The sequence below is a fragment of the Artemia franciscana genome, chromosome 15 (genome assembly GCF_032884065.1).
Source record: "Artemia franciscana chromosome 15, ASM3288406v1, whole genome shotgun sequence".
Lineage (NCBI taxonomy): Eukaryota > Metazoa > Arthropoda > Branchiopoda > Anostraca > Artemiidae > Artemia > Artemia franciscana.
The window spans coordinates 32,433,612-32,461,386 of record NC_088877.1 but is presented as its reverse complement, the minus strand read 5'-3'; the positions used below and the strand labels follow the sequence as shown (position 1 = coordinate 32,461,386).

At 34.8% G+C, this 27,775-nt stretch overlaps 2 protein-coding genes across 2 annotated transcripts in view; one reads left to right on the top strand and one right to left on the bottom strand.

The window, feature by feature from the left end:
- The window catches only part of LOC136036368 (chitooligosaccharidolytic beta-N-acetylglucosaminidase-like), a 579,146-nt gene that overhangs the window by 76,404 nt on the left and 474,967 nt on the right, over window positions 1-27,775 (top strand). The gene's annotated exons all lie outside the window — the stretch shown is intronic.
- On the bottom strand, window positions 211-27,775 carry LOC136036366 (calnexin-like). Its single transcript, XM_065718534.1, has 8 exons — window positions 27,539-27,775; window positions 23,885-24,044; window positions 16,825-17,117; window positions 14,223-14,390; window positions 11,518-11,777; window positions 10,217-10,448; window positions 8,029-8,169; window positions 211-1,529 (listed from the first exon to the last, which is right to left on the bottom strand). Exons 1-8 carry the CDS (start codon window positions 27,653-27,655, stop codon window positions 1,281-1,283), a joined length of 1,620 nt encoding a protein of 539 aa, XP_065574606.1. The 5' UTR covers window positions 27,656-27,775; the 3' UTR covers window positions 211-1,280.

Sequence of the window (27,775 nt, the reverse complement as noted above, 5' to 3'; positions counted from 1 at the left end):
TACACTGATATTAATATAAACTGAAACAATTAATTGTCAGTCATTTTTATTAATTAAATTTGGTCTTGACCTTTAATTTAGTGAATGTCAGGTGTGAACGCCAAAACAGCTCCATAAAATACAAAATCTAAGAAGACACACGTCTCATACAAAAATAATCACATGACCATCACTAGAATTATAATTTTATTTACAAATTATGTTTACAAATTATGTTTACAATTTATTTTATTATACAAAATTATAATTTTGTCTCATACAAAAATAATCACATGACCATCACTAGAATTATAGAATTGTGGAATGATGTCAGGAAAAGGAGCTTTAGAAACACCTAAGGGTATCAAGTTGAAAATTCCTGAGTGTGTTAGGGCAGATATTGAACTAAATCAAAAAATACAATGTGTTTCTAGGTAGTCAAAAAGGTATCTGGCCATTATTTTTCCTTCTCAAGAGTTGTGGGATGCTCTGAAAACTTGGCCCTTTCTTCATCCCGAATATAGTCTCACGCTAGAGACCATCCCCCAAGTGAAGATTGAATTATGAAGAGTTTGGTTTTTTGCTGTTGAGGATGGGCATCAGAAAAACTTTGACTCAACCTTGTCTTTGCGGTGCCTCAACACTGAAATCTTTATTTGTCTGAAAATTCTCTGGATTCAGCCAATATTTGATTTTAATCATTAGTTTATTACAATTAACTAGCTTATAATCATTCAATATTATCGGTTTTGTTTTAATCGCAGATTTATAAACTTTTAGAAAACGGATTTAGTCTCTCCAATAAGAAACTTCAACTTTCCACTGTCTCTGGGCAAGACCAAATCCTGAAGTTTTGCTGCTTAAAGAACTTGTGAATTAAGGTAACTTTATGTCTATTTCTTGGGAAGGGGACTGACATTGGGTAAAATGAGACAAGGTGAACCAAAACTACACCAATTAAAACTCACAAATAGGGTGTGAAAAAATAAGAAGTATTCCATCCATAAGGTATTGCTGTAGTCTGAGGTGTAAAACAGATTTATGAAGTATTCCCACGCAAGGTGCAATTTTGTCTTTTCTTAAAGATTTACCTCTTGTTTCAATTATTCAAAAAAATTTTTTTACTAATATATATTATATTGTTTAATTTTAATATATGTTTATATTGTTTACATTTCATAATCAAATATGTGCTTGAAGCTCCTTTTCCTGACATCATGTCAGGAATTATAGAATGTGGAAATGTCAAAAAAGAAAAAAATTGAGTAAACACTGAAAAATTGAGCGGGTAAACACTCACATCAATACCCAAAAATTGAAACCAATAAAAAAAATACACAAACTAACACAACAGGCAGGTCAAGACGTGGACCGGGTGGTGAACACGAATCCACCGGATTCGTCATGTCATAATAATCATCCGTGCCTTCTTTTTTTGCTTGTGATTTCACCCACTTTGTACCAATAGCTTCAGGATTGTCAAAATGTTCAGCTAAATAGACATCACCATCTGGTGAAACATACTTCACTATTTCAACGGCAGATGCTACCTAAAAAATTGAACAATAAATGTACTATGACAAATATTTTATTTCATGCTTATTACAACATTGAAAATAAACTATCCGAGACTGTTCAAGACAAATATAGCTTCATTACAAACAAGAGTTTGGACACTCCCCCCTTCCCTACCTGTAAAAGTCTAAAGCCTACTACATCATTGGTGCTTTGCCAAAAACAAACTATAGTGCAAATAGTGACCTAGGAATAATTGTTGACAATCATCTTAAATTTACCACTCATGCAAAGAAGGCTGCAGATTCAGCTAGCTCATCATTAGGGCTCATAAAAAGAACAATTTCCTCCTGTTCTCCTAAAATTCTGAACCATTTGTATAAAGGACTTTATTCAGCCAAGGCTTGAGACAGGCATGGTCCTTGCATCCCCCTTTTTCAAAAAAAGATGTTAAAATTCTTCAAGATCTCCAAATTCTAGTTAATTGACTTCTTGCTATTTCAGAAAGGGTTTAGGTTAGGAAAATGAAACTTTCAGGGATGAATCTAGAGACTAAAGTGTGTCCCGGGAAAGTATTTTGAAGCAACTACCTCCACTCCTTCTCCCTCTAGAGGGCCCTGACCTTTGATGACCTTTAAAATTTGTGTGTTATAAAAGTGAAACCTTGCAAAATAGATCTTCTGCTTAATTGAAGTACAACAAAATTGTTTTCAGCTTCATAACTTTGCTCAATTCTATTTTATAAGGTTTGAAAGATATGCAAATACATTTACTAAATTTTGAAAAAAAACATTGATTTGGCTCAAAATTCTACTCAAATAACAGGAATTGTATTTCCAGAACTAAAGGCAGAGGAAAAGCAACTAGTAACTGAAAATTAAGGTAAAATGTTGTTTTGTCAAAATTTCAATAGGTATAGACCTGTCATGTAGGCAAATTTTAGGGCCCTCTAGAAGGAGGAGTGGAGATGGGTACTTTATAATACCTTCCCAGGACATACTTTAGCCTATAGACCCATCCCTGAAAGTTATATTTTCCTAACCTAAACCCTTTCTGAGATAGGAAGAAGTTAATTAACTAGAATTTTATCTTTTAAAGTACCCATCTCTAATCCTCTCTAGAGGGCCCTGAAATTTGCCTACGTGACAGGTCCATGACTTTTATACCTAACACACATATTTTTAAAGGTCATCAAAGGTCAGGGCCCTCTAGAGGGAGGAGTGGAGGTAGTTGCTTCAAAATACCTTCCCAGAAAATACTTTAGTCTGTAGATTCATCCCGGAAAGCTTCATTTTCCTAACCTAAACCCTTTCTGAGATAGTAAAAAGTCAATTAACTAGAATTTTACCCAAAGATTTTTAAATGTCATCAAAAGTTACTACTCTCAAGACGGAGGATTGGAGGTAGATGCTTCAAAAATAGGCCCTTCCTGGGACAAACTTTGGTCTGTAGACCCATTCCTCAAAGTTTTATTTTCCTAACCTAACCCCTTTCCAAGATAGCAAAAAGTAGTAAATTAGAATTTTAGCAAAATATTATCATACTAGCCTCAAGAGTACCTTTTCAGATGAGGAATCAGTGACTTCTTCAACAACAGCATCTTCAGCATTGACCGCACAGACAAGAAGAACACAACTCACTAATGCTAAACTTATCTTCATTTTTGAAGTCCTCATTTGCTTTAGGCTAGTCAGTAAATGTATGTAACCACTAATTTAACTTCTAAATTTTTTATATAAAGCCTATTCCTTGGCTACTTAACACATGCTGGAAAATGTGTGACTAGAATGTTCCGATTTAATGTTTTCTTCTGACACGTCATAGAGTTGGATTTCTATATTTTCAGTTAATAGAGAGTGCTAGTGTAAGCTAGCGGCCAAGGAAGTGCTTATAAGCAGGTAACTAAGGGCCTGTAGAAATTATGACATGGAGAGAGAAATATTAAGGAATTGCAGAGAGAAGTCATTTAAGGGGTTTACAATGTGTGCTTTTTGGGGTTATCACACCTCACTATCTTAGACAAGAAGACTAAGAACAAGCTTATTAAGTAAATTTGTACAGACTACTGGTTTGGCTCACTCTCTGAGGCTTTTTTCATTCCCTATATCGTTTATTTTAGATTTCTGTTTTATTTACCTGTATTTGGCTCTCTTTCTATATGCTTTTAGTATAGAATTATTTTATTTGCTTTTTATCTGGAATTATGTGACAGGTTATATAGAACATATGTTTTACTTATTATAAACGTGCTGTATATATGTTATAATTGTATTTTGACGAATGTTGACTTTCAAATGTTTTCATTTTTACTCTAATAAATAAAAAACTATTAAAATTAAAGAAATAGATATCAGTATATGCATATTAAACCAAGAATCCATAGTCATTTTTTCAGTAGACTGCGGACTATATTTATTTGAGAGAGCTAAGCCACTGCACTCTGTATAATATAATACGTTTCAAAAATGCTTTCTATTTACACGGTAAAATATTAAAATCTTACTTTTAACCACATTCTCAACCCCACTTCAAAACTACTGTATTGAATTTCACATATCCCAAGATTTTACCTTCTAAATCTCCTGGAGGATTTAGTAAAGTAAATGGAACAAACAATAGCTTTTTCGTTGCGTCAGTTTAAGTCAATTCTCAAAAGGTTTAGTTTTAAATGAGGCTTAGGAGGCAGGAGGGAGGGGGCAAATGCCCCTTGCAATCCTCAGTTTGCCCGCTCCCAACTGAAATTTAGTTTCTGCAAAAAAAAATCTTGTTAAAGCTAAGATAAGCATGCATAATTCAAGCATCCAGAGAAACAGGTCAGTTTTCCTTAGTGTATCTTTGCCCTTATGGTACTGTATGGCTCATTTTCACTTGACTTGGTAAAATTTGCTCCAACTTTATATCTGTCGAAATTTCGCAAAACTGGTATATTCAGTATCTATGCTAATATGAACTCTTCTGCTCTCTCCTCAGGATGCTACTCAAACGCTATGCTTGTGAGTCGATCCTGTGCCATGCTCAAAACAGCACCATTTTGAGATTTCCCGAAGGAAATATTTTTCTTTAGATGCTTTTGCAACTTGCCTTGATAGCCAGAAGGCCTGTTTTGGGGGCTGTTGCAAGAGTATTCATTGGATAACAATTAAATTGAAAAGACAAGATTTGAATCTTAGAACGCACACAAATGAAACCGTTGGAGGGGATTCTCCCTAATCTCCTCACTCTTTACTATAAATCTTATTTTATGCTTCATTGAGAGTCAAATCAATATACATAACATTTTGAAAGTTTTAGTGGGTTTGAATATCTCAAGATTGCTTATCCGCCACTATGATTATTTATGATTAGTGCTTTAAGAGACTTAGATACTGTCAGAAGTTAGGAGGATTACCATTTGAAGCGGTCTGGATAAGTTATCGGATGAATTATACCTTGCTAACCCCAAAAGGTGGCGTCAGTGGTGCATGATTGGCGTCATAAATAAAAAAAAATCAATCTTTTTGAAAATGGAAAAAAAGTAATGAAAAGAACGTAATAAGTTCTGTGCATATTTTGTGTTTATATATTTGTAAATAAGCTGTGTTTACATTGGAAAGGACGTGGACGTTTACGGAGGGCAAAAAGTTCATCTCAGTTCAAAACTATAGGCAAACTAAAGGTGGTATAAAAGCGTGTTGAATTTTGTTAACAGTATAGAGTAGAAAATTAGATTTCGTCGAAGAACTATCGACGATTGCTTCAAAAATGAATGATTGCTTTCCCCTTTAAAATTAACTTTTGAGATGCTGAAAAATATCTTCTACTGTTTGAAAAAAAAAAAAAAAAAAAGCGTAAGTAGTATGTTTCTCGTAACAAGAGTTGCAGATGGAGTGATGATTCTGACGTAGATGAGCCTGTAAACAACAAATCTTCAGATTCCAGTATAGTCGTTGAAGACGAGCCCCTACCAACAATACAGATACAGAGAAAGTCAAGGCTGGTGTTTACGGGAATCCTGGTCACTTTATTATAGAACAAGAGCTCATATGGCACTTGTGACGAAGCCGGAAGAGCCAAGAGCCAAGAGCTCATATGGTATGAGCTCTAGCAAAATTCTAAGAATCAATAGATTGATTTAAAAGGAAAATCAGAGGCTTAATGCCGGTAGGGATTTAAAATAAGAACTCTGAGTCACAAGGTCAAATATCAAAATTCATTAAGATCCTATCACCCACTCGTAAGTTATAAATACCCAATTTTTTCTAATTTTTCCTCTCCCTTCAGCCCCCCTGATGGTGTAATCGGGAAAAAACGACTTTATCAAGTCAATTTGTGTAGCTCCCTGACACGCCTACCAATTTTCATCGTCCTAGCACGTCCAGAAGCACCAAACTCACCAAAGCACTGAACCCCACCCCCTAGCTCTCCCAAAGAGAGCGGATCCAGTACGGTTGCGTCAATCATGTATCTACGACATTTGCTTATTCTACCCACCAGGTTTCATCCCGATTTCTCCACTCTAAGAGTTTTCCAAGATATCCGGTTCCCCTCTCCAACTCCCCGAATGTCAACAGATCTGGTCGAGATTTGAAATAAGAGCTCTGGGACATGAATTCCTTCTAAATATCAAATTTCATTAAGATCCGGTCACCCGTTCTTAAGTTAAAAACACCAAAATTTTTCTAATTTTTCCAAATCAACACCCCCCCCCCGCTCCTCCAAAGAGAACTGATCCGTTCCAATTATGTCAATTACGTATCTATAACTTATGCTTATTCTTCCCATCAAGTTTCATCCCGATCTCTCCACTCTAAGCGTTTTCCAAGATTTATCCCCCCCCCCTCCAATCTCCTATGTCCCCGGATCCGATTCGAACTTATAATGGAGAACATAAGATCCTTCTATATATCAAGTTTCATTGAGATCCGATCACCCATTCGTAAGATAAAGATACCTCAATTTTCACATTTTCCAAGAATTTTGGTTTCCCCTTCCAACACCCCCCAATATCGCCGGATCTGTTCGGGATTTAAAACATCAGCTCTAAAACACAAGATCCTTCTAAATATAAAATTTCATTAAGATCTGATCACCCGTTCGTAAGTTACAAATACCTCATTTTTTCGAATTTTTCCGAATTGCTCCCCCCCCCCCCCAACAACATCAAAGAGAGCTGATTCGGTCTGGTTATGTCAGTCACGTATCTTGGACATGTTTTTATTCTCCCCCCCCCCAAGTTTCATCCTGATCTCTCCACTTTAAGTATTTTCCAAGATTTCCACCCCTCCCCCCAATGACACTGGATCCTGTCGGGATTTAAAATAAAAGATCTGAGTAACTTAAAAAAAGTAAAATATTAAATATTAAATTTCATTAAGATCTGATCACTCCTTCGTAAGTTAAAAATACCTCAATTTTTCTAGTTTTTAGAATTAAACCCCCTCCCCAAACTCCAAAAAATAGAGCGGATCCGTTCCAGTTATGTCAATTACATATCTAGGACTTCTGCTTATTTTTTCCAACAAGTTTCATCACGATCCCTCCACTCTAAGCGTTTTCCAAGATTTTAGGTTCCCCGTCCCCCAACTCCCCTCAATGTCACCGAATCCAGAGCGAATCCGGTCCGATTATGACAGTCACGTATCTTAGACTTGTTTTTATTCTTCCCACCAAGTTTCATCCTGATCTCTCTGCTTTAAGTGTTTTCCAAGATATCCGCCGCCCCCCCCTAAGACTCTGGATCCGGTCGGGATTTAAAATAAGAGATCTGAGTTACGAGGTCCTTCTAAACATGAAATTTCATTAAGATCCGATCAATCCTTCGTAAGTTAAAGATACCTCATTTTTTCTAATTTTTCAGAATTAACCCCCCCCCCCCAACTCCCCCAAATAGAGCGGATCTGTTCCGGTTATATCAATCCCGTATCTAGGACTTCTGCTTATTTTTCCCACCGAGTTTCATCCCGATCCCTCCGCTCTAAGCGTTTTCCAACATTTTAGGTCATCACCCCAACTCCCCCCAATGTCACCAGATCCGGTAAGGATTTAAAATAAGAGCTCTGAGACACGATATCTTTCTAAATATCAAATTTCATTAAGATCTGATCACCCGTTAGTAAGTTAAAAATACCTCATTTTTTATTTTTTCCGATTTAACCGTCCCCCCACTACCCCCCACATGGTCGAATCAGGGAAACGACAATTTCTAATTTAATCTGGTCTGGTTCCTGATACGCCTGCTAAATTTCATCGTCCTAGCTTACCTGGAAGCTAGGGGTAGAATACCCCTATCGATTAATTCAACGCACCCTTGACGCATTTTCAGAGTCAAAACAAAGAAACTTTCTACTACAAAGGCTCCATTTAAAAGGAGACATATACTAGAAATAACAATTTATTACAGCTGCAGGCTTGTCGTAAAATCGCTTAACTCACAGGGATCATATACTTTAAGGACAAAATTAGGATAGATATTTCCCCTTATTATGTAAGTTATTAAATAAAAGTCCCTTAAAAAGAATCTAATCAAATTAGAAGAACGTAAAAATTACGACTTACCCCCTCACTGTCAACTAATTCACGCTTGATATCGAACGTAGCTGCTGCCCATTGGTCTGCAACATCTTTGTCATCAGTTACGATCACATTATCAAATAGAATATTATCAGACATGGACCATACTTCAATGCCAACGGCTCCCTTAAAACGAAAATATATATATAAAAATAAATTCAAGTTCAAGTTCTATTTATTTTCATAAAATAACAATAACAAAAACAACATCCCAAAGGGCTCAATGGCCTGTTATTTGGGAAACGGCATAGAATAAATAAAGAATCATAAAACTTGTCATAAACATACTAACCAACATCTAAATATAAATATATAAGGAAAAGAATTCAACTCACCGGTAGTCCCCATGAAACAGCGACCCTCACATCACCCGACAATAAAATACAAATTAAAATTATCTGCGTCATCGACGATACAACACCAACAAAACAACCCCACCCCCCCAAAAAAAAACATAATAAACATCTCATAAGAAGCCTTTAATAAGAAACTTTTCATCTGTCTCTTAAAGGAGCCAAGTGTTCGTGACTGCCGGGTTTCAGCGGGAACCAAGTTCCATGCACACCCCACAGTCACAGCCAGGCCGAAGCCTAAATATATATATATATATATATATATATATATATATATATATATATATATATATATATATATATATATATATATATATATATATATATATATATATATAAATATATATATATATATATATATATATATATATATATATATATATATATATATATATATATATATAAATATATATATATATATATATATATATATATATATACATATATATATATATAAATATATATATATATATATATATATATATATATATATATATATATATATATATATATATATATCACCATTCAACCATTGTGCAATTAGTCAGTTGATTTCTAATGCTCGCAAGGGCGAAATAGTTTAGGAAAATTGTGAAGCAAAATCCAAGTTCCTAAACCACTTCCTAAATTTGAAATTGTCTTTTCAGGACGGCATTCTTTACATTAAAAAAATTCACCCTCAACTTTAACCTAAAAAAAAAAAAAAAAAAAATCAAATTTGTGAAAGAGCTAGATCGGCATACTTATGGATTTCGAATCAGCACATATTTTTTTTAGTCAGATAGTGAAACAACCATATGTATAACAATTTGCTTGAGGTTGACCCTTTTTTTCATAATTTTCCTAGAACTTCTCCCCCAACCTCACTCTCTCTCAAAGCTTTAAGGCCCAAACAATTGTTTTTATTTCAAAATTTTAGTTTCATATTCATCAGCAAAAAAAAAGAGCGTAGAAATGACATATCTAATCATATTTACTGGTATTTACTCAATCAACAGTTTTTGCCTCAACCTCAAATTCATCCTCAAAAAACTCAAATTTGTGAAAGAGCTAGACGGGTAAAATTTTCGGATTCGGACCCTTTCTGGCCACTTGGAAAGGAATTTGCTTTGGCAGAAGGATAGTCATTTTCATAGTGTAACTTCTAGCACATATTTGTCCATTTTATTGTCTAAAATCTATCCAGGCGGATTCCAAAGTGAACTTCCAACGTCCTTCTAATCAAAGTTCGACGTTCTATTGCTTTTCGCCGTGGACGTTTGACATCACCGGTCGTCACTCAGAGTTTCACTTGAGTAAAAAACGAAAATAAGCACAACGTTTAAATTGCCAGGCATCAAGAACAGACTTTAAACAAATTATTAAAGATGTTACACTTAGCAACCTCACATATTAAAGGCCCCCTAGAGGTGTAAATCAGGTTAATAGTAAAAACAAAACTACTTTTTGACTCATATTTGGCAATACAGTGCTTTATTTGATATAAAATGATCCTTTTGAAGCAGGAATCCTTCAAATAATGATCTGCATACTTGCCGACGATGATAACGGCGATCTAAAAAGCAGCCAAAGCTCTTAATTAGAATAAAAGATTTACGATCCTCAAGAGACATTGCTGGCGCATAAGGCAAAACAACGCTTCAGCAACTAGGTCGTTTTTACAGGGGTAGGTAGTTAGACCGTCGCCCAAATTTACGGTAGCTGGAAATAAATCCCAAGCCCCATATTGCTATGCAGAGGATTAATCGGATGTACTTCCACAGGAATATCCTGAATTTTTAGTTTAAAAGAGAAAAAAAAAATGACAAAAGGAAACATACTATTGAAGACATATGAAATGGGTTTGGGTCAAAGTAGTAGTCTGGGTTAGGGATCTTTTTTGGTCGCCATTTTCCTCTATAATTTGGATTGTCAATAAGAGGAGCTCTCCATTTCCCTTTGAACTCAGGATTGGGCATCATAGATGGTGTCCACTTTCCACACCCAGGAGCAGACTCACAAGCGGGATTCTCAATCAGCGGTGCTTCCCAAATTCCGTCCATTTCTTCGTCCCTAGAAAAAAATAAATAAAGATATTTCACACGAAATACTAAAAAATTAAGAATAATTAAAGTGCAGCCAACTATAAATCTGGTTCTGGTTTTCAGGAACTACTGGTTCCGGATATTATATCTACAGCTCATGAGCAAATGAGATACAATTTAAAAATCAATCTAAATGTAGTGAACTGCAGCTTTAATTACTCTGTAGTGTGAATTATATGATACATCACACGTGTTAGTATACTGTAAATTATTTAAAATAACTATCGTATTCAAAAATACGCAGAGAAGTTTTCCGCAGGGGGAAAACTTTCCGTTGGAAGAATTATCTGCATAAGAATTTCTCTGAGAGAATTATTAAAATAATTCTAATGCGTTAAAAATAAGATCGTTATTGATATGGAGGGGATAATTTTCCACATGGGGGGGGGGGGGTGCTTCTGCGTCGAAAAACATGCCAGAGGGGCAGTTTTCTGTAGGGGAATTTTTCCGGGCTGAGTCCTCATTGAATTTATAGCAGCTAGACGGGATGAATAAGCTAGTAACACTTAAAAATCAAGATGCATAACTATGGCAATTTTCGCCTACGCATCTAGTTTGACGTTTACTTTCAACCCATTGCCCCCCTACCTATGTCATTACAGGCTATTGGAGGCACCAGAACTAATCCTAAAGAAATTAGTGCACAGAAAATCTGAAAGAACAATAAATTGACAGATTATTATCAAAATTAGGTAATAGAAGCTAATTGAACGAATTGAAAAAAGGAACACTTAAGAAAGTAAAAGGTAAAGGATATGGCACTGAGCTTTAGAATCCCTACTAGCTGTTCTGATTTCCCTTTCTTGGCCCTTCAGCCAGGAATTACAATGGGAAGTTGGGGACCAACTTTCTGGGGCTTTTGCATATCCTTCCTGTTTACCTTCACAAGATTTCCCCAGGTGCCCATTTGGAGCTGGGTGGAGTCTGGCTAAGCTTACAGAGTCTCTCCGAGTCATTGAGGAGTCCAAAACATTGACCAAAATCTCACTAATAGTTAACCAAGGTAACTGGAATTTCGTCAAGTCAAAATAGCTTACCAATCATCAGGCATAACTGCAGTTGGATCGGGGATCATGATTTCTTCGTCTTCCAACCATCCTGAGGGCTTAACAGCCTTTTCATCAATGACTTGCTCAGGTGCATCCTCATCCCAGTCCTCTGGCTTAACAGCAGCGGGGTCAGGAATTTTTTCACGTTTGTCCCAATCAGAATGCATTCTATCTTCAGGGTCATCGATTTCAGACAGAGGATTTACCGGAGGTACCATGTCTTCCAAAAGCGATCCCTTGTTGATAATCTGAGAATTGAAATATGTATTTGTTTTATCAATTTTTCAAGCTGACATTCAAAACAGAGAGGTAACCTATATGACAGGTTTCTAATTCAACTAAAAATTTATTGAAAATTAAGTACCCACGTCTAAAAATCCGGGGGAGTGGGAGGGGTCGCGAACACACAGACAAGAAGCCAGAATTGTAAAAAAAGCAAACAATTTATAGTCAAAGAATCATTTGGTAATTGAAATATTTCCTTTGAATTTAAAAGCAAATAAACACTAGATGAAGAAGTCAACCAATTAGGCTTCAGACAAAACAAATAATTAGTTTAAATGATTAGTTATACAGAAATGTAAAGTAAGCAATTTAATTTTAACCTTTTTCATCAGAGGAGGGGGGCGGGGCGGTTGTTAGTAACGCCAAAAAGGTTAAAAATTCATTCCAATATAAAGAGTAGATATGAAAATTTGTAAAGGGGCTTCCTTGAACCATCCTCAGTAAAGGATTGCATACTTTTCCTGTATGCAGGGTAAGGGGTATTATGACGCCTTTGAAATTGGATAGATCCTTCAAGTACCACCAGCTAAAAGAGTAGCTCTCAGTTTTTGTAAACTTGTTCTAAAGTAGGATAAAAATCGGCTTTAAGGCCACCAATGACAACTGGCTGAATCTCTTGATCTATTGACATTTGAAACTAAACATATTACTTTTGGCGGCTGTTAATCTGAGAACAAAATTCATTGCTTTATAACCAGAAAAAATTTCCACAGCCCCTTTTTTCTTAATAAGCTTATCTTAATAAGCTTTCATTTTATTCTTTTTGATATAAACAGATCTCGGTATCACCAAGGTTGCCACCCAATAGAAGAAATCAGAAGATCATTAGTGATTTTTTTGGTTGATTTAGTGATTTTCTTCAATAGTCTAGTGATTTACGTTCTGATTTATCGTTTAGGCATTGTTTATCTTTAGGAGATTTTTTGTTTATGCAAGATAAAAACCACTAGAAATATTGATAAATCACTAGGGGTGGCAGCACTGATTACCACTATACTGATAAAATACAAATTTAATACTTTCAAACGAGTTTTTAAAATCCTTATTTGGTTTTAAAATCCAGCTGAGGAGAAGTGGTAGGAGGGCATGTGCTCCTCCCCTTCGATTAAAAAAAAGGTTTATTAAGCGTTAATATCATTGAAAAATGCCTGTTTTGGTATTTCCATTAAAGAAACTGAAAAAAAAGAAAACAAATTTTGAAAACTTGCTAGGTTTTGAAAATATATTTTGTCCGCTCCCCAATCCATCATCCTAGATTTTAGCGAATTAGCACCTCTGTGTTATGGCTTTTTAAATGATCAGTACGGAAAGGAAATATCCGTACTCTGATTTCATAGCATACTCCCATCAAAATAGCAGCTCCGATATAAATGGATTTTAAGGCGTATTTTATGTTCTCTGTAAAAGGCGCGATTTGGGACAAGTCAACTCCTGTAACTTGCGCCATATGAAGAAGATACCTAGAACATCGCCTACATTAGTTTTTCACTCTAGTCTATTCACAGAGCTAGAATTATAACATTAATTGGGTTTTTTTTTTTAGAGAAAGAATCAAATTTGTATACAGAAGATGTCTGGAGTCAGAATAACTTATAACCGACATTAAAGGCCTGTTTATGACTTAGGCTTGAGTATAAATACAAAAAAAGAAGAAAAAAAAGGAAGTTAGTAAACATTATATAGGAAGTTATTAAATAGCAAACATCATGTCAAATGTATTAGCCCCTTGTTTTTATTTTAGCCCTTTTGATTACACATAATTTTTAATTTTTACCTTTAGTTTCCGTTAGCCAGATCATCTTTTTTCCATTCAGTTCCATATATACTTTTGTTTTTTAATTTTATACTGCAACACACTGAGTTAATTGTATTTGCAAGATTATTAGACTAAAAACAGAGTACAGCACAAATAACGCCCTATTGAGGTTATCCTGCTGATCCCCAGTTGGGAAAAAGCCCTGGAAAATGGCTTGTGGTAATATCTAATCAGTTTTAAAACATCAGATGTGCCATCCCTTATCAACAACAAAAGATTCATTGCTGTAGTGAAGATGAATAAGAGCATTTGGAATGATAAGCTTTGCTATCATAAAAAATCAGGTCATTTTGATGAGACAACCTTTACAAATTACTTAAACTACTGTAATCTACTGCTGCTAAACCAAAATAGATAAATAAAAAAGGCATTAATTCCGCCAAACCACGAATATATTTAATTTTGTTATCTATTGACCCATCGTGTTAAAGTGAAGCCCACTTAAGGTGTTTTTTTTTTTCTTTTTTTTTATACAGAGAGCAAAAACTCGCCAAGTCTAAACTTTTTTAGAGTGAGGCTTTATCTTATCTTAAAGTTTGAACTAGAAATGATGACATGACCAAAAGTGAAAACGCGGGGACGGGGAACTCACCTTATAATCGACACTGACATCAAAAGTGTTATCAGGGTAAACTTGAAGACGATACAAATGAGGCTTTTTATCAGAAAAATATTCATCTAACTTGGTGCTTGGCTTCTTGGCATGTTTTTCTTCAAAACTTTCATTCTTTGGATTCTTGTGTTGGAAGATGAAATGGAGCTAAAATAAATAGACAAACAAAGTTTAAACCGCCCAGGAGATTCCAACTGAAATTGTAATGCACAAGAAAAAAGCATGGGAGATAAAAACTCAGCTTTATCTCTGAATATAAAAAAAATAACCAACCCCACTTAACATTACCCAACAAAATCATAAGGTTAATTTTTGAAATTTAAGTAAAATAATTTTTTTTTACTTATACTTTACGGGCAAGCACAAACGAGCTCATTTTTCCAGGAGTGCACCACAGGCGTGTTCACACGCAATATCTTTAAGATAGGGAATTTCCTGAACGCTAAACTAACCAAACCATTCACGGTGAATCAAAAATGGCTTAAAAGCAAAATATTTGAATAAATGCAGATTAAGCTTGTTTTGTACGTTTATAGTTTTGCTGGGGAATGCTGTACAGCGATGTTAATACTTTTTAATCCATATTAAACCGCTATTGAAGTAAAATTTACCCCCTCCCTCCAAAACAACCCAGAGCATCACAAACTATTTATGACAGCGTTGCAGCAGGATTTCCAGCAGTGATGTGTAATGTCTTTCCTCACTGTTTACAAATCGGTCATAAAATGCTTTCTGTTGTTTATACAGGAACGAGATAGCATTTTCCATATAAACATCCGTAATTAGAAAGTTAGTAGTGCTGGAATAGTTTTCTTTTTATCTTTCTGATAACACCAATAAAATCGGTTCATCACAGCTGCATCCAAACAGAAGTCGCTGTTAACTAAGGGGGATGTAGGATGATATGGTGAGAAAACAAGAAGTTATTATTAACAACTACGATATTTAATTAGGTCAGCGTTATAATATTAAAGCTTACTTTGATATTTATTGGGATAGAAATCGCAAAATTTGAGATCCCAATTGATGAAGCGCGTTTAACCTAGTGAGTTGTAATAGTTGGCTGACGACAGCATTAGAGCAGACTAAAACGGCTATCGTTGACAGTTTCTACACTAAACTAGTTAGAATTTATAAGCAATGTTTCTACGAAATTTTTCTTGAGTTAAAGCTCTGGTACTTTAATACTGGTTAAAGTAACCATAAATCGACTCTCTTGAGCTGAATTGACATTACTGCCTTGAAAGCGATGACTGAAAAATAGTTTTTGTAAATAACTTTTATCTCTATAAAGGTTTAGAGCATTCTTAGGCAAAATTTCCCCCTAGTTCTGAAAGCCCCTTTTAATGTTTCTAAGCCTATCTTCTAGGAGCACGAGGAGCAAGTGTCAGAGAAACGGACATCGACGGTGTAATAAGTGTTAGATGGTTTAGACAAAAAAAAAGTTTAGTGTTTGACTAAAACTTCGAATAATGAAATAGCACGGCCATTTTATGTCGAAGCTAATAGAACTTAGCATGAAGGTAATAGGTTCTTCGAACTTAATAGGAAGAAAAGAATACACGCAGGATTTTGAATGTTAGGGAGGGGGAGGGGGGTAAACTTTTTGGTAAACTTTTTTGGAAGTGGGGTGTCAAAACCTGTTATATTTTGTTATGAAGATCCATAGTTAAAAGTCGCGTAAGCATTTGGAAGAAAATCTACACTGATAAAATACAAATTTAATGTTTTCAAACGAGTTTAAAAAATCCTCATTTGATTTTATAATCCAGCTGAGGGGAAGTGGTAGGAGGGCATGTGCTCCCTCCCTTCGATTAAAAAAAAGTTTTATTAATCTTTAATTTCATTGAAAATTTTTTACTTTTTTTAAATACGTGCAGTATAAAGACAAATGCCGGAATATATTTTCTACATTTGTTACATACATTTGTTATGAAGACCCATAGTTAAAAGTCAAGTAAGCACTCTGGAGAAAATATCATAAATCTAATAAAGTTCGAGTAACCGATTTGAAGTTGAGAGCAAACTGGGAGGTAAGTTTGGAAAAATCTTTTGACAAACCCCTGCCACATTCTGTGCCAATTAGTAGTGTCTGCAAAGTCACTAGTTTCTTTCCTGCTAGTTCTTGATATATATATATATATATATATATATATATATATATATATATATATATATATATATATATATATATATATATATATATATATATATATATATATATATATATATATATATACATGTATATATATATATATATATATATATATATATATATATATATATATATATATATATATATAAAACAAAACAAAAACACGAATACCGAATACATTTGTTTAAAATATAGCTAAGTGGATAAATTGTAAATCAAATTGGAATTTTAAACATAATATGTTTTGGTTTTGGATGGCTGGGCATTCTTATAACCTACAGTCAGCCAGATCCAGGTGATTTCCTTAGTCATTTGGAAGTTCATTAAATATTTTCGTGGGAGGGGGGCAGGAGGGGAGGTCAATTTTGATGTGTAGAACCGACCCTGATCATGATAAAATAAAACTGAGTAAGTGTTACAACCTACTTTATTATCATTTCCGCACTTGTCAGGTCCAAACAAGATAGTGTATGGAGTTTTATCTGTAAATTGGGAAAGTCTCATCTCTTTGTCATATTGAAGAAGTTTGAGATAAGCCCCACCACACTCCTGGCCATTTTGAAGCGTAACATCATACTGTACGATCATTGGCTTGTCTGTGAAGTGAAATGGCTTTTCAAGAAGACAAGATATAGCAGCATGTTTGGCTTTTGATTTCATCACTAATCCAAGATCACCCGGGATTGGTTCCTTGCTGGCTGGCTCAATTGCCCATTGACCTGATAAAAAAAAATTCATAATAAGTAAGACAAAAGGCACAGAAAAATATAAATTAAATTACTCATGGATCCATCAAAAAATCTAATCTAGGAAAGATTGAGGCTAAATCCCAATAAGTCAGTTCCGGGAGGGGGCCAGAGCTTAGGAATACCCCCTCTCTAACGTTTATTACTGTGTAAAATTTGCAAAGCACATCAAAGTATAAAAACCATGGACAAGTAAAGCTAGGCATTTCCCCCCAAAATATGCAATTTTCTGTTATATTTATGATAGTTAATTTACACACAAGTTGAGAGGGAATTGACAATGGTCAATACTGTCCAATCCCATGAACAGTAAGTAAAAATCAGTAAGAAAAATAGACTTAACATAAAGACCAAAACTAAGTTAAAAACAAGTTTAGCTTGTATTACATTTCAGCTAATATTCAGTCCCGAGTCCGTTTACCAAGAAAAAAAAACTGTACAAAATTGGGCGTGACTTGTGAATTGGGTGAGTTTTCCTCGAAAGTACTTCCAGCAATCACAGATATGTTGACCTTAAAATACATTAATTTATGAAGCAGATAAAAATTTAAAAGCACAAGAAATAAGTATTATTTTAGGTCAACAATCCTTTTTTGTACGATTTTTCAAGGGACCAGACCCTGAAAATGTAAAAAGTCGACGAGGAGATTTGAAACAAACAACACATTTTGAGCCGAATTTCATGGACTCTAACCAACCATACTCCAGTGGTCTCTTATTGTCAAATATTTAAGGTTAATTTATATTCCCCACGTGACGGGTGCCTCCCCCTCCCCGTCATTGGACTTCCTGGCTGAAGAGCCATGAATCAGCGATCAGCACCGCCAGTAGGGACTGTGAAGTCCAATGCCATATTCTTTACCTTTTAAAAGGTTCCCGGGAAATATCCGATTTTGTGACAAACCCACAAATTCAGGATGCCAATGTCGTTTTATTTAAAAATTTTCATCTGTAGTTTCACTTAGCCTTGAAATTCTGGCTAAGTATTTCAATAGTATTTGTCATTTCTATTAAATATTATTCTAAACCTACCTAACAAATAAGGAAGTATGAACACAAGTTTTCGTATTTTTGTTTTTATGCCTATTTTCTACAGTTGTTCTTTTATTTAAACGGATGTAAAGAAAACCAAAATTTAATTTTCCATATTAATAAAGCTAAATTTCAACTATCAAAAGATATCGAAATATATTTGTTTTACGTCGAAACATTAAATTAGCAGGACTGCAGAAAAATAGCATATTAAATACCTATACAGTGAGCATAGACTCAACTTGATAGCTTCCAAATGTTATTAGCTCAGGTTGTATACGGTTTTGAGATTCATCAGAAATTAAAAAGCATTTTGAATACTTACATTCATTTTATGACAAATATATTTTAAAGTTTGAGAAAATTTACACTGCAACAGAAAGGCAACGAATATCGTTCGTGCATAGTAGTTTGAACTTAAATCCTCAGTTTCCAAAGGAGAATCTTTTCACCATGTACCGTGGGAACTGCATTGTCTTGTCACTCCTACAGTTCAATTCAGTATGTAGGATCACTCCATTACTCAATCGCCATGAAGAAATTACATGCATTTTTTGATTAGAATAATTCTTAAAAATGCATTTTATTGGAATATTTGATTGTTGAGCATTGGACAAAAAAATTACAAACATTTTCCTTTTTTTATTATTTTAAAATTACTTGCATTTTTTGATTAGAATAGTTCTTAAAAACAGGTTTTATTTGACTGTTAGGTTTTTCAGCACTGGGCAAAAAAAAAAAAAAAAATCAGTTCCGTAATTTTTTTTTTTTTTTAGGAAACATACGATTGTGCAAGTCTACACAAAACCAATTCAAAGATTTTATTTTCACTGTCTTTGGTCCTCAAAGAAGCTTCATGAATCACAAAATTAAGTTTACAATTGACCTCTCCACCTCCTCATTATTCCTTGCAACGTTTATCAAATTAAACAGATAAATTTACCATGAATATTCAATTCAGCTGCAGAAACAGATAAAGGCTGACTAAAACAGCTGTTGAAAGACTATTTGATCATAAATTTGTTTTTATATTGGATTTGTGACAAACAATTACAAATATTATAAGAACTTAATACAAGGACGTCCCAAAAGGAAATTTGATTATAAAGTGTTTGTAAATAAAAGAATGACAATCTCCTAAGAAAGATCAAAACATTCTAATTCTTCTTATTTATTGTTTGTTCCTGCAACAAAAACATTTTTACAGCCTAGTCCTTAATCTAATGAAGTGAACAAAAAATAGTGAGATTTCAGGGTCACTCTTAATAGATTTAATTTTTCTTCTGCGTACATAAAAAACGAACTGACACTGCAGAATTTTTTATGGCACTTGGTATTAACCAAGTGACATATAGCAGTCGCCAATTCTGTCGGTCTGTCTGTCTGTCTGTCTGTCCCGGTTTTGCTACTTTAGGCACTTCCAGGTAAGCTAGGACGATAAAATTTGGCAAGCGTATCAGGGACCGCACCAGATTAAATTAGAAATAGTCGTTTTCCCGATTTGACCATCTGGGGGGGAGTGGGGGCCCGGTTAATTCGCAAAAAATAGAAAAAATGAAGTATTTTTAACTTATCAGCGGGTATTTGGATCTTAATGAAATTTCATGTTTGGAATGATATTGTGTCTTAGAGCTCTTATTTTAAATCCCGACCGGATCTGATGACATTGGGGGGAGTCGGAGGGGGAAAACCTAAAGTCCCGGTTTTGCTACTTTAGGCACTTCCAGGTAAGCTAGGACGATGAAATTTGGCAAGCGTATCAGGGACCGGACCAGATTAAATTAGAAATAGTCGTTTTCCCGATTTGACCATCTGGGGGGGGGGGAGTAGGGGCCGGTTAATTCGGAAAAATAGAAAAAATGAAGTATTTTTAACTTATGAGCGGGTGATTGGATCTTAATGAAATTTGATGTTTGGAATGATATTGTGTCTCAGAGCTCTTATTTTAAATTCCGACTGGGTCTGATGACATTGGGGGGAGTTGGAGGGGGGAAACCTAAAATCTTGGAAAACACTTAGAGTAGAGGGATCGGGATGAAACTTGATGGGAAAAATAAGCGCAAGTCCTAGATACATGATTGACATAATCGGAACTTATTTGTTCTCTTTGGGGTAGTTGGGGGGGGGGAGTAAGTCTTAAAAATTAGAAAAATGAGGTATTTTCAACTTGCGAACGGGTGATCGGATCTCAATGAAATTTGATGTTTAGAAGGATATCGTGTCTTAGAGCTCTTATTTTAAATCCCGACCAGATCTTGTGATGGGGGCGGGGAGTTGGGAGGGGGAACCTAAAACTTGGAAAACACTTAGAGTGGAGGGATCGGGATGAAACATGGTGGGAAAAATAAACACAAGTCCTAGATAGATGATTGACATAAACGGAACGGATCCGCTCTCTTTTGGGTAGTTGGGGGGGGGGTTAATTCTGAAAAATTAGAAAAAATGAGGTATTTTTAACTTACGAACGGGTGATTGGATCTCCATGAAATTTGATTTTTAGAAGGATATCGTGGCTCAAAGCTCTTATTTTAAATCCTGACCGGATCTGGTGAAATTGGGGGAAGTTTGGGGTGGGGAGACCTAAAATGATGGGAAACGCTTAGATTGGAGGGATTGGGATGAAACTTGGTTGGAAAAATAAGCAAAAGTCTTGCATACGTAATTTACATAATTGGAACGGATCCGCTCAATTGCGGGGGGGGGGGGGTAATTCTGAAAAATAAGAAAAATAACGTATTTTTAACTGACGAAGGAGTGATCGGATCTTCATGAAACTTCATATTTAGAAGGACCTCGTAACTCTGATATCTTATTTTAAATCTCAACCGGATCAAACGTAATTGGGGGGGGGGGCAGTTGGGGGGACCGGAAATCTTAGAAAATACTTAAAGCAGTGAGATCAGGATGAAACTGGATGGGAAGAATAGAAACCTGTCTAAGATACGTGACTGACATAACTGGACCGGATCTGCTCTCTTTGGTGGAATTGGGAGGGGGGAGGTAATTTTGAAAATTGAGGTATTTGTAACTTACGAAAGGGTGACCAGATCTTAATGAAATTTGATATTTAGAAGGATCTTGTGCTATAAAGTTTAACTTTAGGTTCTGACCTTCTCACAAGTGCCAAATGAGCTCTTGGCTCTTCCGACCTCGTCCAAATGAGCTCTTGGCTCTTCCGACCTCGTACCATATGAGCTCTCAGCTCTTCCGACCTCGTCACAAGTGCCATATAAGCTCTTAGCTCTTGTTCTAAAATAAGAGAAAAAAAAAGAAAAAAAAAAGAGATCGTACAACATTTTTTATATGTATACAGTTCTGATACTTTTTTTTCTGGATCCTGTTAGACTGATAAGTAACATAATATGTTTATGACTATTAGAAAAAAGTCAGAAACCACAAATAAGTCCAGAAATAAGCAGTAAATAACACAGCTAGCAAGGAAGCACATTAATTTGTCCTTTTTTCGAAGGGGTAAATAAAAATATTTGACAATGGTGACATCAGCAGTATGTATAAAAAATAAAATCCCACAACTAACAACAATAGATGCAGATAAAAAAGTTGTCACTTTGTTCTAATAAGCAAGGGTTCAAACTGGGTAAATAATTCAAATTTAAATAATTTCAGTGTTACCTGTCACCTTCACACACTGAAGCATATTGACTTACAGCTATGAAGTCTTTAAACACAACAACTGCTAAAAGGATTAAATGAGTTTAGTTATTACTGAGGTTCTTACGGGTCACACTCGAGGCTATGTCCAGGGGATGGGATGAGGGTTTGACCCCCCCCCCCAAAAAAAATCTGTCCAACTCGCGAAAATGCATACAAACTAAGTTTGAATGCGTTTTTCATTTTTTCCTGTACCCCTTCCCTGAAAATGGTCAAACTGCAAACAGAGTGATAGACCCTCTCTCAGTTTTGACCCTGATTCATTTAAGCACAGATTTGTGCACATATTGCGTTACATAGTTTTTGATAACATTTTAATGCGTAACATATTGATTTTTATAAAATATATATACTGATGGCAAACGACATGCAGATATCCATAGAAAGAATTATCTTTAGGCAAGTTTGATCAAAAACTATTAATTTATAAACAAAAGTTCTTTAGGACATAAACTAATTTTTCTGATCATCTTCAACCTCTTGCCTATCAGACAATAATTGTCTTGAGTACCAAAAAGGAACAGCACTTGCCTATCATGCATCAACAAATGTATTCAATCATGGGCACCAACTTGGGGAGGCTGAACTTTCAGCTTCCAACATCTCCCCATAGATTTTTGAAAATTCCTTTTCTTTTTTATCTATTTTCATAGAAAAAATAGCGGGATTCAGTATTCTCATCAAGAAATTGAAAACAGAAACTTTGCCCATTCCCCCCAAATTTTGGAGAAATGAAACATTTTTATTGGCCTTGAAAATGTGAACCATTCCTTCCCCTTGCACCTACCATTAATTTTTTTTAGCAATATATATATATATATATATATATATATATATATATATATATATAGATATATATTTTTGTTGTTTTTTTTTTTACTAAGAAAAAGCAAAACAGAAGATCAAAGGAATTAACTTACACTAAGTAAGGTGTTCTTAACAATCATCAAAAGAAACTTCAATGAGAAAACTAGAATGTTCAAAAGCCACTTGGTGGCTTTATGAAAAATCAGTATGAATCTCCAGAACCAAATCTTATTATACATCTTAAGATGTGACTAATGTGTATTAACATACAGAGTTTCTATGAAGAAGTATTCATTTTCGAAGCAATGTGTAATTATCTGAATATTAAACCTAGGATTTTTCTTCAAAATTATTCAAACATTAGGGTACCCAGATCCAAATTAGTTATAAGGTATGGGTATATACTTAGAAGATTAAACAACTGGCACAATAATGCATTGGAAAGAACTAAAGGTGTATTATTTACCATCCTGTTAAAACAGCATTAAAGCAACATTGTTCTAAAAGCCCTACTATCCATCTATAATTTTCAGCCTTTTTCATTCAAAGAAAACATGATGACTTTTTCTTGAGTCTTAAGTATTTTGAATTTCTTGTCAAGAAAAGCAAATTACTATACATAGTATGCTTCAGGCCATACAATACCTTAAGAGATAACTCTATCCCATCTTTAGCTTGTAGAGCTTGGGTAAAAAAAAAAAAAAAAAAAAAAACAATAGAAAGTTGACATCAATTCTCCTGAAAATCTTAGAAAAACTATTTAACTATCCCTTTTTTGCAACAGAGAGAAAGATATTAAGCTTAAATGAAATTTCCATTATCAGAAAGTGTGAATTTTGTTTTTTTACATTAAACAAAGCAAAATTTTCTATTTAAATTTCAGGAAAGGACAGGCCCTTAAAATGTTCAAGCAGAGCTACTCCATCATTTGAGTAATTTGGCTCCATCTGGAGTTACTTATAGGGCCACCCAATTTGATTGACAAATTTGAGGTCAAAATGGCAGTAACACTGAACTGTCTTTTCAGTGAGATTTTGCAGTCAAACCACAAATTTTCAACCTTTTTTATATGGCTAGGCACCTGAAAAAATCCACCAATGGAACCTTAGTTTTTAAGATGGTCAGCTGATGCTGAGACTTGCAAAATTATTTTTAAGGTGTCTACAGCTCTAAGAAGAGGAAGAATAAAACAAAGAGGAAAGGGCAAGGAACAAAATACAGGGACACACCATCATATTTAGCCAAAGATTCATCCGTGCCTTCTTTTTTTGCTTGTGATTTCACCCACTTTGTACCAATAGCTTCAGGATCGTCAAAATATTCAGCTAAATAGACATCACCATCAGGCTTTGGTGAAACATACTTCAATTTTTCCACTAAAGATAATACCTAAAAAATTGAACAATAAATGTACTATAGTTTCAATTAATATACTATAAGCACAACTGCATACACTATGCTGGAAGGTACACATAAACAATAACTCCTTGGGCAGGATATGGGATTCAGAATTTTTCTATGGGTTACCTGGAAAAGTTGAAAAATTGCTTGGAACAAACAAAAATCTACACAAAAGACAGTTTGGGTTTTGTCTCATTCTCTCACTCCAAATGTCAAAAACCTAGTGCATCATAGGCAAACTGAAAACAAATTATATGATAAATATTTTATTTCATGCTTATTACAACATTGAAAATAAACTATCTGAGACTGTTCAAGACAAATATAGCTTCATTACAAACAAGAGTTTGGACACTCCCCCCTTCCCTACCTGTAAAAGTCTAAAGCCTACTACATCATTGGTGCTTCACCAAAAACAAACTATATTGCAAATAGTGACCTAGGAGTAATTGTTGACAATCATCTTAAATTTAGCACTCATGCAAAGAAGGCTGCAGATTCAGCTAGCTCATCATTAGGGCTCATAAAAAGAACAATTTCCTCCAGTTCTCCTAAAATTCTGAACCATTTGTATAAAGGACTTTATTCAGCCAAGGCTTGAGACAGGCATGGTCCTTGCATCCCCCTTTTTCAAAAAAAGATGTTAAAATTCTTCAAGATGTCCAGAGAAGAGCCATCAAGATGGTGAGTTGACTGCATGAACTCCCTTACCCTACAAGGCTATGCAAGCTGAAACTCCCAACTCTGGCTTATAGAAGAAGATGGGTGATGCCACTCTGGTTCATAAACTTATTAATTCAAAGGCACTTCCTGATCTTCTTCCTCTAGTGTCTTAGGACTCTTGTACAAGGGGACATAACTTGCAGTTATCCAGGCATTTCTCCTCAAAGCAGCAATGCACCCATTTTCTTACCAGCCATGTTGCAAACCTCTGGAACAAATTACTGCCAGATACCATTGCTGCCCAAACCATAGACAGCTTCAAGAACCATCTTGACAACAAATGGTCAACAAAAGAATGGAAGTATAACTGGGAAGCACTTCAATCAGCAACATCAAACCACTAGTTTCAGGGATGAATCTAGAGACTAAAGTGTATCCCGGGAAAGCATTTTGAAGCAACTACCTCTACTCCTTCTCCCTCTAGAGGGCCCTGACCTTTGATGACCTTTAAAATTTGTGTGTTATAAAAGTGAAACCTTCCAAAATAGATCTGCTGCTTAATTGAAGTACAACAAAATTGTTTTCAGCTTCATAACTTTGCTCAATTCTATTTTATAAGGTTTGAAAGATATGCAAATACATTTACTAAATTTTGAAAAAAAACATTGATTTGGCTCAAAGTTCTGCTCAAATAACAGGAATTGTATTTTCAGAACTAAAGGCAGAGGAAAAGCAACTAGTAACTGAAAATTAAGGTAAAATGTTGTTTTGTCAAAATTTCAATAGGTATAGACCTGTCATGTAGGCAAATTTTAGGGCCCTCTAGAAGGAGGAGTGGAGATGGGTACTTTATAATACCTTCCCATGACATACTTTAGCCTATAGACCCATCCCTGAAAGTTATATTTTCCTAACCTAAACCCTTTCTGAGATAGGAAGAAGTCAATTAACTAGAATTTTATCTTTTAAAGTACCCATCTCTAATCCTTCTCTAGAAGAGAATTTTTTTATCTATTTTGGTCAACAAAAGAATGGAAGTATAACTGGGAAGCACTTCAATCAGCAACATCAAACCACCAATTAAGTGTATGTATTCAACTATGTGTCATGTACTATCAACTCTGGAGTTTCTACAAGGAAAAATCCTTAGATTGCTTCAAGCTACAATTTAAGGTAATTGCCAAACCTCCATCTTAACCCTCTTTGGATTTTAATTCATAGAAATTTGCATAGGCTACTTAAAAAGTCTAGGCTATATCATTTAGAATTTCAATAAAACAACATTTGGTAAAATTCTAGTTCATTGACTTCTTTCTATCTCAGAAAGGGTTTAAATTAGGAAAATGGGTAAAATTCTAGTCAATTGACTTTTTGCTATCTTGGAAAGGGTTTAGGTTAGGAAAATGAAACTTTCAGGGATGGGTCTACAGGCTAAAGTATGTCCCAGGAAAGTATTTTAAAGGGTAAAATTCTAGTTAATTGACTTCTTGCTATTTCAGAAAGGGTTTAGGTTAGGAAAATGAAACTTTCAGGGATGAATCTAGAGACTAAAGTGTGTCCCGGGAAAGTATTTTGAAGCAACTACCTTCACTCCTTCTCCCTCTAGAGGGCCCTGACCTTTGATGACCTTTAAAATTTGTGTGTTATAAAAGTGAAAACTTCCAAAATAGATCTGCTGCTTAATTGAAGTACAACAAAATTGTTTTCAGCTTCATAACTTTGCTCAATTCTATTTTATAAGGTTGAAAGATATGCAAACACATTTACTAAATTTTGAAAAAAAAACATTGATTTGGCTCAAAATTCTACTCAAATAACAGGAATCATATTTTCAGAACTAAAGGCAGAGGAAAAGCAACTAGTAACTGAAAATTAAGGTAAAATGTTGTTTTGTCAAAATTTCAATTGGTATAGACCTGTCATGTAGGCAAATTTTAGGGCCCTCTAGAAGGAAGAGTGGAGATGGGTACTTTATAATACCTTCCCAGGACATACTTTAGCCTATAGACCCATCCCTGAAAGTTATATTTTCCTAACCTAAACCCTTTCTGAGATAGGAAGAAGTCAATTAACTAGAATTTTATCTTTTAAAGTACCCATCTCTAATCCTTCTCTAGAGGGCCCTGAAATTTGCCTACGTGACAGGTCCTATACCTATTGAAATTTTGACAAAACAACATTTTACCTTAATTTTCAGTTACTTATTTGCTTTTTCTCTGCCTTTAGTTCTGAAAATGCAATTCCTGTTATTTGAGCAGAATTTTGTGCCAGATTAATGTTTTTTTCAAAATTTAGGAAATGTAGGCCTATTTGTGTATCTTTAAAACCTTATAAAATGGAATTGAGCAAAGTTATGAAGCTGAAAACAAATTTGTTATACTTCAATTAAGCAGAAAATTTAAATTGCAAGGTTTCACTTTTATAACACACATATTTTTAAATGTCATCAAAGGTCAGGGCCCTCTAGAGGGAGGAGTGGAGGTAGTTGCTTCAAAATACCTTCCCAGGAAATAGCCTACTTTAGTCTGTAGATTCATCCCTGAAAGCTTCATTTTCCTAACCTAAACCCTTTCTGAGATAGTAAAAAGTCAATTAACTAGAATTTTACCCAAAGATTTTTAAAGGTCATCAAAAGTTACTACTCTCTAGAGGGAGGATTGGAGGTAGATGCTTCAAAAATAGGCCCTTCCTGGGACAAACTTTGGTCTGTAGACCCATTCTTCAAAGTTTTATTTTCCTAACCTAACCCCTTTCTAAGATAGCAAAAAGTAGTAAATTAGAATTTTAGCAAAATATTATCATACTAGCCTCAAGAATACCTTTTCAGATGAGGAATCAGTGACTTCTTCAACAACAGCATCTTCAGCATTGACCACACAGACAAGAAGAATACAACTCACTAATGCTAAACTTATCTTCATTTTAGAAGTCCTCATTTGCTTTAGGAAGCAAACCAGTAAATGTATGTAACCACTAATTTAACTTCTAAATTTTTTTTATAAAAAGCCTATTCCTTGACTACTTAACACATTCTGGAAAATGTGTAACTAGAATGT

Coding starts and splice junctions, on each gene's coding strand:
- LOC136036366 (XM_065718534.1), bottom strand. CDS start 27,655: ATGAGGACTTCTAAAATGAAGATAAGTTTAGCATTAGTGAGTTGTATT. Junction 24,045..27,538: donor CTGATTCCTCATCTGAAAAG/GTATTCTTGAGG, acceptor TCAATTTTTTAG/GTATTATCTTTAGTGGAAAA. Junction 14,391..16,824: donor AGTGCGGAAATGATAATAAA/GTAGGTTGTAAC, acceptor TATTTATTTTAG/CTCCATTTCATCTTCCAACA.